The 19,248-nt window shown below is 40.6% G+C and overlaps 1 protein-coding gene across 1 annotated transcript; it reads left to right on the top strand.

The window, feature by feature from the left end:
- The first annotated feature begins 16,924 nt into the window (after positions 1 to 16,924).
- LOC139894513 (uncharacterized) lies at positions 16,925 to 17,431 on the top strand. The gene has a single exon (XM_071877840.1). The coding sequence runs from the start codon at positions 16,925 to 16,927 to the stop codon at positions 17,429 to 17,431; it is 507 nt and encodes a 168-aa protein (XP_071733941.1).
- Positions 17,432 to 19,248: the final 1,817 nt, after the last annotated feature.

Genomic DNA, 19,248 nt, shown 5'->3' on the forward strand with positions numbered 1-19,248 from the left:
TTGCTTTTTTAGGAAACGCATAACTGTAACGTTTGATATAAAATGATTCTGGGTAAATATGTTTGACTCTTGATTGATTTACTAATAATTAAGAACTTATCTAGTAGTACTTGCTGTTTTCCCATACGAATTCCCAACATTTTCGGAGATATTAAAACCAATATACCAAATTATTATCACTTGGTGCTAATAACAAAAATAAAAGATGATTTCACTAAATTTTAATCCGTCACTTAAGTTGAAAAAGATTTCTTATTATGCATCTTTATACAACAATTTATATACCTAAATAATTATTTTTATATGAAAATCACTAATTAATTGTATTCATGAAAATAATGAGAATGAAATTAGGGCTAAATTGAGCTACTGTGAATATTATTGTAAAATCAACTCATACAATTATACAATTTTCATAAAATATGAAAGCATATCCGTACATGTGTCTTACTCAAACCGATTGACATAATAGATGCGCGACTACTTTGCCATCGATTGATTAATTTGCGAATTGAATCAAAGTTGTGCTGTGAACAATTTGATGATTGTTGGATTCAAATAATGGCGAGTTTAGTGGAGGTGTTTCATTTTTTTTAGATGGTTTTTGTTCATGAAGAATGACATACGACTGGTAGTTGGATTAAATTAGTTTTTTTTTTTAAGTTTTATTATAGGAAGTAGAAGTATGTGAACGGGTTTGTAGGGATTTAATTGATTGACGGGTAATTTTATAAGTTTCGATGATTAATAGGATTTATTGGCTAATTGGTTTATAGATTGATTTTGGACCATAGGATTAAAGGGTAGTATGATGTCTTTTTTTGATCTAATGGTGTGGAGGGGTGTTTTGAAAAAGATTATTCCCCGATAAGTGTTCTCTTTTAAGGTATAGGGGGATTTGCTGTTCAAAAAAATAATAATTCTAAGGGATTGTCATTAAGACGCTATCGTACATCTTAGCAACCAGTCTGATCATGCATATTTTAACCGTAGGGTTTAATATGCCTGCTCAATACATAAAGAGGGGTTTAAGGATCTTAGAACGTGGCTCTCCGGTCCGGCTACCGTGAATAACCCTGGCCGACATGATGATATCGGCGGGGTGGCCAAGTGATTAAGTCCACCTCCGATAACGGTCGTCGATCAAGAGGCCCCAAATAAGGTCGTAGGTACTAGCTTACAAAAGACTAACCTGTTAACCTTGAAAAGATGCTGAATGATGCTGTTTTACGTAATGTGTATCGTATGTGATGGTTACGTAATGTGCCGTGTGTGGTGAATGATGATTAGGGTTTGTATTTATAGGCAAACCCTAATTCTAGAACCGTCTCAGATCATGATAATCTCATCTATAACTGACTCCCCCGAATCACGGATATAATTATGGAAAAGATATTTACTTGACAGCTAAGCAACCGCCGTACCGGGAACAAAGGCAATCGCACGCCGCATACCGCACACAAGAACACGCATACGCACAATAATGATTGCCCGCATACATATGTGGTGCGCCTGCGGGTTGCGGTATCATTATGTCCCCCCAGTTTGATGTTATATGGCGCGAGGCATATGATATCAAACTATTAAGCGAAAAAGAAAAAACAAGAAAACGGCTAGCCTTTAATATTCCGCGTGCGTCTCGATGCCATAAATGCCTGTCACAATCGCAGAAGCCCATTCGGCTGACATGACATAAAGTTGCAGTGTGGCAGGCGCGTGCCAACCACGCGCGTATATGTAATCATACCCAACTGGCATCCACGCGCGTAAATAAAATGCTACCCGTCGATTGCGTTACACGTGTACAGCCATGATCACACCACTCCATCCCATGACCCTCAATCTTCCCTATAAATAGCCCATTTTGCAGCTCACTTCCACTTTCTTGCATCAAGCTTCCTCGTTACGCTGCCAATTTGAATTCCGATCAAAAATCAAACATTCCGGCCACCATTTAAAGGTTAGTATTCATCCGATTACTCCTAGAAAATGACTAAAGCTAACGAGACGTATGTAGATAGCGTAGAGTCTGTTATAGAGCAGAAGCACATAGATTACTTAGTGAAACAGTACCACCCTTAGCCAAGTACAATCCGGTGCCCCCTTTGTCCAATCAGCGAGCCCACGAGCCACAGAAGAAAAAGGTGGCTATTTACGAACATGCTTTTAAGCATGGCAATTTTAGGGTTCCTCCCACCGATTTCTTTCTGGGCGTGCTAGATCACTTTAAGGTCGGATTAGGTCAGTTACATCCTTACGCTATATGAAAAATAGTCTTGTTCGAGATGTGGTGCGTTGCACTCAATAAAGTGCCCCTGGTGAAGGTGTTTTGCCATTTATACCGACTAGCCAACCACCACAAATCGTGGTTCACCTTCTTCGCTCGTCAAAACTTCACCAAGACCCCAAAATCGAATACGGGGAATTGGAAAGAGACATTCTTTTTCATCGACCAAACTGTGGTGAGTGCAAACTTCTCGCAAACGCTGATATGGTTCGAGAAAGTGGAGAAGGATGTAAACAAGACCCCCACCCTGAATGATGACGAAAGAAAACTATTAGCGGAGTGTGCAAACGTACAGCTAGTGCATCGATCATATGGGAACGTGATGCTGCGGTTAGGGAAGATATCCGCACATTGGCCATGGGAGGATGTGCGCCCAGCCATAGTCGGACCGGATGGAAAGGGTAGGGATAGTAAAATCACGTACTAAACTATTTTTGTATGTATATTATCTAACGCATGCGCGTATCTTTGCAGAAATGAGGATGAAGAAGGTGCTGACTGCGGAAGAGATTGCGGGAATCTCCTTCCGCAAGCAAGACGTGAACGTACAGCTAGAGCAGGAGAAAGCTAGCGAAAACGCGGAGCAATCGCCTGCGGCATCTGGCAACAAACGCAAAGCAGCTGAGACCTCTGCGGCTCAGTAGAAGAAGAAGAAGAAGATGACTCCCAAAGGGAGGACATGCGGAGCGATAACTTTGTTCCAATCGAGCCACGCTCCGCAGAACTACTTCCCCCCATTACTGGTAAGCGTCCATTCCTTGCGCGTTTACCGCATACTAAAGTTCACGTTATAACTATTTACTGATATGCAGAGCATGTAGAGGAGACGCAGCCGTCCACCCCGCGGGTCAACCCAGATCTCCAAGCTACCGCCACATCAAAGGATAAGACAATACACATGGATTCCGATTCCATACCAACTCCTCCGCAAGGTAGCTTCCGCCTTGCCAACCTTAGCCAAGTCACACAGTCTTCTGCGGAAAATGCCGCAGAGCAGTCTGCGTTCCTGCAGCAAATCTTTCTGGCCGAATTCCACGAGCAACTGGCCGCTCTACCATTTAACCAGGCGCACAATGCCTTCATTCAAAACGGCCTGGTATTTTTCGGCATGTTTGCGGATCAGGCCCGCCGCTCTTCCAGCATATACCAGCTAGCTTTGCGCAAAGAGGTAGAGATAGGGCTACTGCAGGCGGGTGTAGATCAGGTCAAGAAGGATAGGGATGCTGCTGAGGAAGCGCGCAAGGCGGTTGAGTCGACCGCGAATGAAACCAAAACTGCATTGATTGAGGAAAGAAAAAAGAGCCGTGAGCTGGTTGGTGCGGTTGAGCAGGCGAAGGGGGATGCAGAACGTTTGCGGTCGGAGCTTGAGAAAGTGACGGGGGAAAGGGACGACGCGGTAACCAACCGCGAACTGGCAGAGGCGGATCTAGCGAAGCTGCGCACCGCACTCCCTACCATTGCGCAAAAGGTGATGGACTCAGAGCCTGTGTCCGACAAGTTCAATGCCTACGTTGATGCTGTCAGGGACCATGAAATCAACAAGGCTGTGCAGGAGTTAATCCAAGCTTGCGGTCTAACACCGCCGTTCCCTGACATCGTTCAAAAGAAGCTAAAAGAGGGAACGGCTGCGGCGTTAATGGAGGCGGAAGAAGCCATCAAGTCCATCCCTATCCCCCTAATCAACGCATTTGCTGCGGACCCGAACATGTCGATCGATGGGTTTTTGAAGGAGGATTATTAGTGTTGGATTGCGCCGTAAGTCCTATGCTTAGGCAGGTATTTGTATTTTTGCAGCCCTAAGTCCCGTGTTGGGCAGGCGTTACAAACAATTACCTCTTATGTAACAACTTAATTTAATGTATATATATTTCTGATATGCATGCGTAGTGTGTTTATTTGTTTATATATCGCGAATCAAAACAAAATGTGAACCGCATGCCCATGTGCATAGTTAACCAAAACTCATGCGTATACGGATGGTACCGCGTAAAATAAACCAATACTTTAACAATTTAGACTCAGAAGCTACTGTGTTTTTGTTTTGTCATGTACTAGAGGTGCACGGTAGCTGTATGGTAAGCAACGCAACTAAAAACAAGCCAATGTCTTTATGCTTAAGAGTTCCTCAAGCAAACCAATGCGAGAGTAATTACGCACAAGCAAACCAATGCTTGTAATTTTTTAAGTCGACTCTGCAGCCATCTAGTCTGTGTGGTGCTTGGCTAGGGGAAAACCAATTCCCTTTGCCTGCCGTTAGCGTCTAGCCTTGTAACCAAACATGCTTCTGCCGCACGGGGGCTAGAGGACACCCCTTAAGTAGGCAGGAACCGCATACAAAAAAGATTTAAAGAACAAAAGTATGAGCGAGTAAATATTTAATTGGCATTAATCACAATTACAACCGCGACACATCCAAACGGACGGAAATTACATAGAAAAAATAATGTGCTACAATAAACTGGAGTGATCAGGTCCACCTAGCTACATATAACATTTTTTCAATAACGTCGCATGCCAAGTGCGTTTCACAGGTTTTCCATCTAATGTCTCGAGATGGTACGCCCCGGTATTGTTTGCCTTCGCTACCCTGTATGGACCTTCCCAACGGGAGCCCAGTTTCCCAGTATCTTCCGCATGACTTGCGTCGTTCTGACGCCAAACCAAGTCACCGCACTTGTAAGAGCGCGAACGCACACGCTGATTATAGTACTTTGCAATTTTTTGCTTGTTATTTGCTTCGTTGACAGCCGCAGAGAGTCTGCGCTCTTCCAGCAAATTAAGATTTTCCCGCAAAGCTTGAGAGTTATTTTGCTCATCAAAATTTTGTATGCGGAACGTTGGTACCCCAATTTCTGCGGGTACAACAGCTTCAGATCCATAGACCAAACTGAACGGGGTCTCACCAGTGCTTGCTTTGGGTGTTGTTCTATGCGCCCATAAAACCTTCGGTAGTTCATCCACCCAACCAACGCGACCATGACCCAACCTAGCTTTTATTCGAGCTACTATATCCCGGTTGGTGACTTCGCACTGGCCATTCGCCTGCGGATGCGCAACAGATGTAAAAGTTTGCTTAATATTAAGCTCCGCGCACCAGCTGCGAAAAGGGTCACCCGCGAACTGCGTACCGTTATCACTAACAATTTCGTTTGGTATACCAAATTGACATATGATGTCTTCCCATACAAAATTTCGCACTCTTTTTCCTGAGATTGCTGCCAGCGGTCTCGCTTCGACCCACTTTGTGAAATAGTCGATTGCAACAATCAAGAATTTGATGTTTCCTCGGCCTTTTGGGAATGGTCCGACTATGTCGATTGCCCATTTGCAGAATGGCCACGGTGAGGAGACTGGTATCATTGGATGCGCAGGTGCTCTGCTAATAGGTGCATGTATTTGGCATGATTCACATTGCTTAACTATGCGCGCAGTATCCGCGTACATGGTGGGCCAATAATATCCTAGCCGCATTATTTTTGACACAATGGACCTGTGCCCCGAATGGAGTGCGCATGCACCCTCATGCACCTCGCGTACAACTTCCTCTGCCTCTTTCGGGCCAATGCACCTTAAGTGCGGTCCCAAATAATTCTTCCGATATAGGACGTCACCCTCAAGGGCATACAGCGGTGCCTTAACGCGGACTTTCTTTGCATCAGCGGAATCCGCAGGAGATGTGGCATCCCGCAGAAAAGCCACAATGGGCGTCATCCATGTTGAGCTTGATTCCTCAACTGGTGCCACTAAAGGCATCATAACAATGGATTTCGCATTGAGTTCTTCTATTAGAACTTTCTTCCCCATATGATCAAAAGCCAAGGCAGCCAGTTTGCTTAGCGCATCTGCCTTCTTATTTTGCCCCCGCATTACGTGGGAGATTTGAAAAGCTTCAAATTGGTCAGCGAGGTTGTGAACAAGTGATAGATATTGCTGCATGGCTATGTCATGCGCTTCGAAATCTCCGCTGACCTGACTGCATACTAGCTTTGAATCCACATATGCGTGCAAAATTTTAACATTTAACTTATGCGCAATGCGCATACCTACTAACAGAGCCTCATACTCTGCTTCGTTGTTCGTAATAGCAAAATTAAACCGCAGTGCGTATGTATGCTCTTCGCCATCTGGGCCTGTTAAAATTATACCCGCACCTGCACCAGATGCGCTGCACGCACCATCGGTGTACAATTCCCATGGTGACAAAGTTGGTGCAGGTGGATCCTGATGTTCTGCTGACGCCTCGACATCCGCAGGTAATTCTGCTAGGTAATCAGCAAGTATTTGACCCTTAACCGCACTGCGCGAAGAAAAATTTATTTCATGTTCACCTAATTCAACTGCCCACTTAGCCATTCGGCCAGAAACCTCAGGCTTGTATAACACCTGAAAGAAAAATGAATGCGTTAGTCAATGCGGTAAGCCCGGTCATTGCCGCAAAGTAGGCGTTTACCAACCTGTTTGATTGGTTGATCAGTTAGAACCACGATTGGATGTGCTTGAAAATATCGGCGCAAACGCCGCGCTGTATGGACCATCGCATATATAAGCTTTTCTATTGGTGAGTAGTTTACTTCGCTTGATGTCAGCATCTTGCTTACGAAGTAGACCGGCATTTGCATCTGAGAAAAACCTCAGTCGTTAAATTTCTGCGATATAAATAAAGCATGTAAATTAATGGATTACCTTTCCGCGATCCGCGATGAGGACTGAGCTGACAGCTTCCTTCGATGCCACGAGGTACAGCGTTAGCGTTTCTCCTGATACTGGAGCAGTAAGTGTTGGTAATTCTGCAAGCACCTTTTTCATCTCCTGAAAGGCTGATTCTGCTTCCTGAGTCCATACGAAGTCTTTTTTCTTCAAACAATTTTTCAAAGTATTGAAGAATGGTAACTGTCGTTCTGGCCTTGATACCCCGCGCTGTCACCACATGACCTAAAAACTTGCCTTCCTCTTCCCCAAAACTACATTTAAGCGGGTTAAGCTTCATGTTGATCCTGCGCAGAGATGCAAACGTTTCCAGGATGTCCGCGAGCATGTCTTCTTCGGTGTTACTTTTAATTACCAAGTCATCGACGTACTCTTCAAGATTTCTACCGATTTGGTGCTTGAATGCTGCGTCAATTACACGCTGATAGGTCGCGCCCGCATTCTTTAAACCGAAAGGCATCTTCATGTAACAATAAATACCCTGCGGTGTATGAAAAGCAGTCTTGTCCTCATCTTCCGCAGCCATTAAGATTTGGTGATAACCCTTGTATGCGTCCAAAAAACACTTGTACCTAAATCCCGATAGTGATTCTACCTTCCAGTCTATCTCCGGGAGAGGGTAGTTGTCCTTAGGACATGCCTTATTAATGTCTTTGAAATCAACGCACATTTGCCAGTTACCGTCAGCCTTTTTTACCAACACAGGATTTGCAACCCATGTCTGATAACGCACTTCCCACAGAATGTTTGCTTTGACAAGGTTGTCCACCTCTGCGCACAACCAATCACTGCGGTCTAGAGCCATATGCCGCTTCTTTTGCCTAACGGGTGTCAATGATGGATTAACGTTTAACTTATGTTCCGCAATATCCCGCGGAACCCCGGTCATGTCTGACTCGCGCCATGCGAAAATATCTGCGTTAGCTGACAATATTCCATGCAACTTGCCCTTCGTTTCGGCTGACAAGCCTACGCCGATTTTAATTCGCTTATCCGGATGCAAGCGATTTGCTATTACTGCACAGTTTGCAAGTTACTCTTCTATGCTAGGAGCGCTTACAGACGCGACAGAGCCACACAACTCAGTTGCTTGATGTGACGCAACTGTGGCGATGCCTCCTACTGTGGAAAACTTAATCAAACCATGCACTACCGATGGTATGATGTTGAAACGCCATATGAAGTTTCTCCCTAGCAGTGCGTTATATCGTGAAGTTGAACGAACCACATAAAAATCAACCAATTCATGTCTGATCATTTGCGAGTTCCTGTCATCCGCAAGCTCTATCATTAATTCTATCCGGCCTAGCGGCCACGAGTTTTCTCCGGAAAACCCTGATAGCGTAATATCAGGCTGGCGTAACTGTGCTTTGACTTCTGCCGGAAGGAAACGATAACAATGCTCATACATAATATCGACACCGCTGCCAGTGTCAACATGCATGCGCTTAATCTGGATTCCGCAATTAGGGATGCGACACTTGATGATAATGGGATCATTAATTGTATCAATTGACATTACATGAGGGAAAGTGATTGGGAGAAGCTCCCAGTCCTGGTGATCATTGTACTTTCTCCGCTGGCTGATTTTCTCTGCGTCAACCATGTTAATGGTTAAGTCGGCATTTTTTGCTTTGTCAACTTTCTGCCACGCGAAAGTCTTAGACTTCGAAGCCTCTTCTGCGGCCTTTCCCTTATCCTTTTTAGGTGGTTTTAGATGATCCAATTTGCCCGCGCGAAGTGCTTCCAGAACCCGTTCCATTAAGTTTTTACACCGATTGGTGTCGTGACCATAATCATCATGAAATTCACAATACTTTGTTTTGTCACGCTTGCCAAATTTTGTAAGCGGAGTTGGAACCGCGAAGGTCGCGCATACTGGCTCCGTTGCCAAAATTTCCTTGGGCGTTTTGGACAAACTTTTGAGCAGCGCATAGTTCTGATTATTGATGTCGCGCTGATTATTGTTTCGATAATTGCCACTTGATTTCCCTTTATCATTCCTGATAGGACCACCACTAGGATACCTTCCGCGAGAGTTGTTACCACGATTTTGATCGCGCGAACGATCATCATCGTCCTTCCTCTCGTTGCGTGAGCTAGCTGTTGGGATGTCATTATCTTCGCCACTCCGCATATAGTCGTGGCATTCATTAAGCGCCTCAGCATAAGTTGTTGGGACTGTATGGTGCAGACGCCTTACCAGTGTTGGATGACGTTCTGAGTTTATACCATGTATGAGTCCGGAAATCTGTTGCTCTGGTTTGAGATCTGGTATACGCAGGCACTCATTAGTATACCTTGTGAGAAATTCGTCCAAAGATTCCTTGGACTTCTGCACGATGTCATGGCATTCAATGTGAGTGCGCATGCGTGGTCTCTGATTCTGATATTGCAGTAAAAATTTTGTCCGCAGATCCATAAACCCGGCAATACTACCCGCCGGCAATTTATTAAACCACTCACGGGCAATACCTTGTAGTGTCATAGGAAATATCTGACACGCAACCGGATCCACCCAGCCCTGAGTGCGCATTGCGCCCTCGAAACACTGTAAAAAATCATCTGGATCGGTCAGGCCATTGTAAGTACCCAACGTGCTAGGTATCTTTGGTGCTGATGGAAACGGATATGCGGTTATATGCGGAGGAAACTTGTCAAAGGTAGTCGGTAGCTCGAAGGGTGGTTTAACAGGATCCCCTTTCAAGTTCGCAAAGAAACACTTCATCATGTCCTGAACAAAGTCAGGTTGTAAAAATAAGTGAACCATATCAGGAGGTGCGGCCTGCATGAATTGACTTGCAAGATTTGCCTGTCCTTGAACATTTTGCCAAGGTTGACCCTGCGTATGCGGATATAACCAAGGCTGCTGCGTCGGAAAAGAGGGATGACTTGAAGACGCATAGTACATAGGTGGTTGTAAAGAAGGCGAAACCTGTGGCGCAGATATCTGCGAAACCTGAGGATACACACTTAAAAGCCCAACTGTATGCGCTGCGCTTTGCTGCTGTGCTGTTATCGGCGCCCAATAAGAGTTTGCATCTGGGATGACACCAAACCCCCAACTATTAAGTAACGCCTGCGCATCCGCAGGAGTTAAAAATTGCGAAACTGGGCGCGGTGTAAATGACGAATTCTGCTGAATGCTCTGCGTATGCAGAGGTATTGAAACAGTGGTACTGTAAATAGGTACATGGCCGCAGCAAACCACATGCGGCCCCGTTGTTCCACCGCTATTGCCTGCCAAGATGACCCTTGGATCCACTGACGAAAAGTCCAACCGCGTGGTTGTGACTGGTGAGTTTGCTCTTGGCGGTGTAACCCCGTCTGAATATATTGGCTTGTACCTCTGAAAGGGTACGCCGGATATAGGTGGAGGGTACATCATGTACCCCGCCTGAATAGCCGCCCCCGTAGTCATAACCGGTGTCTGTCGACTACCAGACGGTGCGTTCTGAATATCTGTTTGGGTATGTTCCGATGATTCCTCGGAAGTCATGATACTGTTAAAGAAAAAATTCAAAAATTTTGTAAATAACGAGTCATACAATTCAAAACCTTAAAAGAAAAAGCAATTAAACAGTCTTGAATTAATTCGACTCTCAACGAGAGCACCACTTGATCATGCATATTTTAACCGTAGGGTTTAATATGCCTGCTCAATACATAAAGAGGGGTTTAAGGATCTTAGAACGTGGCTCTCCGGTCCGGCTACCGTGAATAACCCTGGCCGACATGATGATGTCAGCGGGGTGGCCAAGTGATTAAGTCCACCTCCTATAACGGTCGTCGATCAAGAGGCCCCAAATAAGGTCGTAGGTACTAGCTTACAAAAGACTAACCTGTTAACCTTGAAAAGATGATGAATGATGCTGTTTTACGTAATGTGTATCGTATGTGATGGTTACGTAATGTGCCGTGTGTGGTGAATGATGATTAGGGTTTGTATTTATAGGCAAACCCTAATTCTAGAACCGTCTCAGATCATGATAATCTCATCCATAACTGACTCCCCCGAATCACGGATATAATTATGGAAAAGATATTTACTTGACAGCTAAGCAACCACCGTACCGGGAACAAAGGTAATCGCACGCCGCATACCGCACACAAGAACACGCATACGCACAATAATGATTGCCCGCATACATATGTGGTGCGCCTGCGGGTTGCGGTATCATTACAGTCAAATTTTTAATTTCCGTGTAGAACCATTTTCTATACCCTAACAACAACAGCAAAATCAAAATGTAAAATGTACAACCTAAAACGTATAAGAATTAAAACACGTAGGTCATACACGTTCCGCCACTATACTCGCCACTGCCCTGATGGACTTTCACTGACGGCTTTCGGCGGTTTCACGTGTGAAAAATTGACGGATGATATATAACTTTCATGACTCCTTTCACCACAAAAATAGGGAGGGTTCTTGTAATCATTCCATAATGTGATATCTAATACAGTATCTATTTTTAAATTTGTTCAATCTTTCACGACCCATTTGCAAATTTGTAAAACCGTTTAATTCCTATGAGGGTTAATTCATCATTGTGCAACAAGATTGAAATGAATTAAATACTCCGTACAATTTATTAGATAATCATCAACGAGGGAAAATGGAACTATTTAAAAAGGCAAAAACGATCCGTCTTCGAAGCACCAAGGACAAATACATGTTAGCAGACGATGACGAGGAAACCGTATTTCAAGATCGTGATGGATCAACAGAAAAAGCCGAATGGGAGGTTTATTTAACCGGAGAACATTATATACGTTTCAAAAGTTGTTACGGAAAATATCTAATGGCATCAAACACACCTTTTCTTCAAGGCGTAAAAGGTAAAAAAGTGGTTCAAACCGAATTAAAACCGGATTTAGATGGAAGTGTGAATTGGGAGCCCGAAAGAGACGGGTTTCAAGTCCGACTCAAAACTTATACGGGTAGCTTTTTGCGCCCGAATGGGGGTGTACCGCCTTGGAGAAATACGATCACACATGATAATCCGCATAGGCAGAAAACGAAAGAAAAAGTTTTGTGGGATATTGAAGTTGTAGAAACTCTTCCATCATATCGAAGAAATAAGTCCGATTCGAAACTATATTGTCTGCTCGGTACTAATTGATCTTGAGGTCCAAAGTTTCCAGTTTCAACATATATGTAGGACCATCTAGGATTTAAGATTGTGCCATTCGTGATAACATTGTATGGTAGCGAACTACTCGTATTAAACATTGATTGTTAATGTATACATTGGGAAATCTCAAATTTTGTTGATAATTTGATAAACCACTCCCTTATAATTCAATTATCCGTCATTACCCGCTAGTTACTCGTAGTTATCCGTAATGAACCATAGACACGGCTTAGTTACCCGCGTTAGTTACTCGCATTTACGATGGATTTGGCGAGAGCTCTTAGGCCACTCCCTATCGTAACTAAACTATTCATCATCTTAATCTTCCACATCAGCGCCACATCAACACCAATATCCTATAACTAACTCATAATTAAACACTCACTATAATGGCTAAAACAATACTCCTCTTAATATACAACGTACAAGCAATAAAGCATCAAGTCCAACAATAAAAAGTCAATGGACCCACAATTCCTATAACTAAACTTAAAACTTCCGTTAAATCCATGGTGAATGCGGGTAACTAAAGCGGGTAATGAGCCCGTGCCTATGGTTAGTTACGGATAATGACGGGTAATGTGCGGGTAACGGACGGGTAACTAACGATAGGGAGTGGTCTTAGAAATTGTGGGGTCCAGTCGCTATAAATTGTTTAGACTTGATGCTTTATTGCTTGTACATTGTATATTAAGAGTATTGTTTTAGTCATGATAGAAAGTGTTTAGTTATGAGTTAGTTATAGGATTTTGGTGTTGATGTGTCATTGATGTGTAAGGTTAAGAGGATGAATAGTTTAGTCATAGTAGGGAGTGGCCTAACAAAGTTTTAAATATTGAAGTTATTTTGTGAAGCCTCATTGCTTATTTGACAAAAAAAAAAAAAAAAAAAAAAAAAAAAAAAAAAAATCAAATAACCAAAACTCGTATAGAAACGAAGACGTTTTCAAAAGAAAACAACTTCAACAAAGGATATAAATAAGGGCTCGTGCATGCTCGTACCTAGAAAGTTACAAACTAACAAAACTATCTATAACCGAGCATCTACCATAACCAAAATCAATCAAACTAAACTACTCCAAACTAAAATTAAAGGAACCAAAAGAAAAGCACCAAACAAACTACCAAACCAAGCATATAAAATAATACAACAAAATACCTAGACAAACACTACAACAATTCTAGTCTAATACGGCGACAACTTTTCGCCACATTAGACCACATGTCGCCACAATATCCTCTTTTGCGGCAACAAATACGTCACAAAAATGTTGCCGCAATAGATCCGTCACTTTAGATATTTTGCGGCCTCTTTTGTGGCGACACACGTGGGGCCCACAACCGTTTAAAGAAAAGGTAAAAGAAATTCTAAAATATGGTTTGCAGCGACAAATTGTGGCGACAATTTGGTTTCAAATAAAAAAGAAAAATTAACTCAATTATGACGTCATCTGACGTCATATGTTATTAGTGGCCACATATTTGTGGCGACAAATTGGTGGTAAAAAATATTTATTCAATTTATTTTTAAATTCAGAAATTATCATTTGTGGCGATTCAGTTTGGCGATATGTCGCCACAAATAGAAAAAATCTGCATAACCTGCTTTGGTTTTTCCTGCTTCCCACCCGGAAATGCCGGGTTTTCTTCCCAGATACAAAACCTGTTATTGCTTGTTTTCTAACAAATCAAAGAAACAAATCTACTACAAACTAAACGTTTCCGATAACACAAATTACAATCGTTTAACATACGAACTACATACCCAATTGTTCAAAATATCATATGTTTAACATACGAAATACATACCCAATTGTTCAAAATATCATATGTTTAACATACGAATTAGATACTAAAATCTAAACACCAAAGTCAAGCCAAAGATCCCGATGCACCATCGCTACCATCACCATATCCATCATCTTCATCACTATTACCACAGTTTTCCTCGTCCTCGGCATCAACATATATGTAGGGCTCTTTCCCTTTACCTACTGCATCATATACGTAGGCCTCTTTCCCTTTACCTACCGCGTCATAGAGTTTCGAGGTGTAATTCTCATGGTAGTGCACCATTTGTTCATTCATCTTCTTTTGGAATATCTTTTCCATTTTCTCCATTATCTTCTTCTGATCCTCGGCCCGTAAAGCCTCAACCTCGTCCAAAGTATAATATCGTTTGCTCATTTGGGCTGTGGAGGTCGTGGATGTAGACGATGAGGGTATTCTCATCCCAATACCTCTCCTCCAACCACGTGTTTCGCCCAAAACCTCCGCCATAATCTCTATCTCACTCAGATTGGGCTTCTCTTTCTGAAGTTCTTGCATTGAAAGCTGCATAATTACGACAAAAAAATAATTGATATTATATATAAAATCTGTAACACATACATATATACACACGCACAGAGGTTTTGCTCCTGTTACTTGTATATACAGCCTAGTGAATATGGGTCATGTAACTTGAAAATGGGTTATGGGTCTGTGCATAATCCCACCTCATTCATGTGATAGGTTTGTATGTGTATGTATTCTTTTGTTTATAATTAATAATAATAAACTGTTTGCTTTTCATAAAAAATATATATATACATAAAATGTACATATATATATATATATATATATATATATATATATATATATATATATATATATATATATATATATATATATATATATATAATGTTATCAAGTATAACTAATTACTTACATATTTACATACAAATGTAAATACACATAAAGAAATTAAGTTAAAATAAAACAACATAATTTATTCATACGTTCGGCCTGACAGTTAGGGTAGATTCTGACCACCACCACCCTCAGAAGGATCACCGCTACCTCCGCCATAAGAACGTGCTACATCAGCCATCTGTTTAAAAAATACATAAAAAACGAGCATCAATTTCCGGCTTCGATATTAGTGGTTTTGGTAAGGTGCAGTCCGGAACCGGTATCATCCCTAATATAGATAGATATGTATATAGTACACAGAACATGAAATACACTTGCATTACCAAACAAAATTCATAGTATAGAGTATATAATTGGCATTTTGAAACAATTACAAACTAATAAACTGATTTTATTGAAGATTTAGCATATATGTGTATATACATAATCAAACAAATGTAAGTGTGATACAAAATAAATAAAACCCAAACAAAGCCTTACCAAGCAAATACTGAGTATAGAGTATGTAATTGGCATTTCCAAACAAATACAAACTTATATTGATAAGGGCATCAACACATTTTCACATAATAATTAAAGATAATGTATTTTCACAGATTACAAAGTGATATCATTCGGAGTCATCACTAAAAGTAGTGTCTGCTTCACATGAATAAGATACATAATGTAAATAAACAAATTATCATCATACAAACCAAAGAAACACAGATAATTGAAAAAATTCGTCACAATCAAAGTGAGAAACAAAAAAGCCAAAAAAAACCCTAACTTTTTATACATACTTTACAACCAACAACAAGAATCATAAAATAGATATCAATTGCAAGATTAAAGAAGAATAGAAAACGAACCTGAGAACAACGTCGGTGATTAGTGCGTGAATTGTAAGGAATATGGACCAAAGTGAGAAAGCGTGAAAGAGTACTAAAATGATAAAAAGGTTGGAAGGGAATTAGAAAATATTGGATGGTGAAAGGAAAAGGTTTAAGAGATATAAATCATTTAATGAAATGCAGAGGGAAAATTCCCGCTAAATTGTACTCCAAAATATTGAGTGAAAATAAAGAGGGCCCAGTTAAGAACTTTTCATTTACCTTATAATTAAATTAAACAATAAAATAAAATAAATAAATGAGTCACTAAATCTGTACTTTATTGGCACGAAAGGAGATGTAAAATTAAATTTGTGGCAACTTTTGCGGCAACATTAGTGGCGACAAGTCGTCACAATAGGTATGGCGGGAAATTTTCCCTCCACTTAATAATTTTTGCAATTTGGAGAGAAAAAAATTAAATGAAATAAAAATAAAAAATATACAATTGCGACAACTTTTAGTGGCGACATGTCGCCACAATTAAAAAAACTCAACCTTTGACCAGGTTTTTATTAAGAAAAATGGAAAAGAAATGTAAAATTAAATTTGCGGCGACTTTTTTGGCGACATGTCGCCACAAAAGTTAAGTTTGACTCAACAAGTCAAAAAGTAGGTTTTTTTTGTCGTTTAGCGGGTTGTTTGTGGCGAAATTTTTGTCGCCACAAATGATTTCGTGGCAAAAGAACGAAGGTAATCGCACGCCGCATACCGCACACAAGAACACGCATACGCACAATAATGATTGCCCGCATACATATGTGGTGCGCCTGCGGGTTGCGGTATCATTACAGTCAAATTTTTAATTTCCGTGTAGAACCATTTTCTATACCCTAACAACAACAGCAAAATCAAAATGTAAAATGTACAACCTAAAACGTATAAGAATTAAAACACGTAGGTCATACACGTTCCGCCACTATACTCGCCACTGCCCTGATGGACTTTCACTGACGGCTTTCGGCGGTTTCACGTGTGAAAAATTGACGGATGATATATAACTTTCATGACTCCTTTCACCACAAAAATAGGGAGGGTTCTTGTAATCATTCCATAATGTGATATCTAATACAGTATCTATTTTTAAATTTGTTCAATCTTTCACGACCCATTTGCAAATTTGTAAAACCGTTTAATTCCTATGAGGGTTAATTCATCATTGTGCAACAAGATTGAAATGAATTAAATACTCCGTACAATTTATTAGATAATCATCAACGAGGGAAAATGGAACTATTTAAAAAGGCAAAAACGATCCGTCTTCGAAGCACCAAGGACAAATACATGTTAGCAGACGATGACGAGGAAACCGTATTTCAAGATCGTGATGGATCAACAGAAAAAGCCGAATGGGAGGTTTATTTAACCGGAGAACATTATATACGTTTCAAAAGTTGTTACGGAAAATATCTAATGGCATCAAACACACCTTTTCTTCAAGGCGTAAAAGGTAAAAAAGTGGTTCAAACCGAATTAAAACCGGATTTAGATGGAAGTGTGAATTGGGAGCCCGAAAGAGACGGGTTTCAAGTCCGACTCAAAACTTATACGGGTAGCTTTTTGCGCCCGAATGGGGGTGTACCGCCTTGGAGAAATACGATCACACATGATAATCCGCATAGGCAGAAAACGAAAGAAAAAGTTTTGTGGGATATTGAAGTTGTAGAAACTCTTCCATCATATCGAAGAAATAAGTCCGATTCGAAACTATATTGTCTGCTCGGTACTAATTGATCTTGAGGTCCAAAGTTTCCAGTTTCAACATATATGTAGGACCATCTAGGATTTAAGATTGTGCCATTCGTGATAACATTGTATGGTAGCGAACTACTCGTATTAAACATTGATTGTTAATGTATACATTGGGAAATCTCAAATTTTGTTGATAATTTGATAAACCACTCCCTTATAATTCAATTATCCGTCATTACCCGCTAGTTACTCGTAGTTATCCGTAATGAACCATAGACACGGCTTAGTTACCCGCGTTAGTTACTCGCATTTACGATGGATTTGGCGAGAGCTCTTAGGCCACTCCCTATCGTAACTAAACTATTCATCATCTTAATCTTCCACATCAGCGCCACATCAACACCAATATCCTATAACTAACTCATAATTAAACACTCACTATAATGGCTAAAACAATACTCCTCTTAATATACAACGTACAAGCAATAAAGCATCAAGTCCAACAATAAAAAGTCAATGGACCCACAATTCCTATAACTAAACTTAAAACTTCCGTTAAATCCATGGTGAATGCGGGTAACTAAAGCGGGTAATGAGCCCGTGCCTATGGTTAGTTACGGATAATGACGGGTAATGTGCGGGTAACGGACGGGTAACTAACGATAGGGAGTGGTCTTAGAAATTGTGGGGTCCAGTCGCTATAAATTGTTTAGACTTGATGCTTTATTGCTTGTACATTGTATATTAAGAGTATTGTTTTAGTCATGATAGAAAGTGTTTAGTTATGAGTTAGTTATAGGATTTTGGTGTTGATGTGTCATTGATGTGTAAGGTTAAGAGGATGAATAGTTTAGTCATAGTAGGGAGTGGCCTAACAAAGTTTTAAATATTGAAGTTATTTTGTGAAGCCTCATTGCTTATTTGACAAAAAAAAAAAAAAAAAAAAAAAAAAAAAAAAAAAAAATCAAATAACCAAAACTCGTATAGAAACGAAGACGTTTTCAAAAGAAAACAACTTCAACAAAGGATATAAATAAGGGCTCGTGCATGCTCGTACCTAGAAAGTTACAAACTAACAAAACTATCTATAACCGAGCATCTACCATAACCAAAATCAATCAAACTAAACTACTCCAAACTAAAATTAAAGGAACCAAAAGAAAAGCACCAAACAAACTACCAAACCAAGCATATAAAATAATACAACAAAATACCTAGACAAACCGATCACCCTTATTCAACTAAACAAGTTTGGTTGAATCTTAGAATTGGTGGTCCTGTTAAAGGCATGACACCATGTGATCTGGTTTAACTAGCCGATTCCTAAACATGAGTTTATTCTTTATCTAGCAATTTGGAACAAATTAAAAAGCATGCTATATGTGTTTGTTGTGTGATCAGTGTGTAGACTTTATTATCTAATCTTCAGTTGCAGCTATTCAAGAATAGTATGGAAAAAACTGAAGGATAATTTGGTGTTTAAAGGGGTGTCAGAAAAGTTAAATGATATAATTGAAGTAATGTCAAAGTACCCTTTCAAAAATCAGATCTGAAGTATTATAAATATGCTGGTTATTGCAGCAGCTGTTTATTTGGTAAGAAAGAAATATTAGAATTTTCAAAGGCAAGAAAAAGGATGTAGATGAAGTTTTGGAAGCTACTAAAGATTATATTCGGGTCACATTGTTTACTTTGAAAGTCAAGATTTCTCCAGTTGTAAAGAAAGTGGAGCAAATTTGGAATGTAAAATCAAAGCATAGATAGAAAGTTTGTTAGTTCATAACTTCTAAATGTGAATTATGAGCATGTATTGTTTTGTTTCTTGGTTATATGGTGGGGTATATCCTTCCAATTGTATG

The sequence above is a fragment of the Rutidosis leptorrhynchoides genome, chromosome 2 (assembly GCF_046630445.1).
Source record: "Rutidosis leptorrhynchoides isolate AG116_Rl617_1_P2 chromosome 2, CSIRO_AGI_Rlap_v1, whole genome shotgun sequence".
Classification (NCBI taxonomy): domain Eukaryota; kingdom Viridiplantae; phylum Streptophyta; class Magnoliopsida; order Asterales; family Asteraceae; genus Rutidosis; species Rutidosis leptorrhynchoides.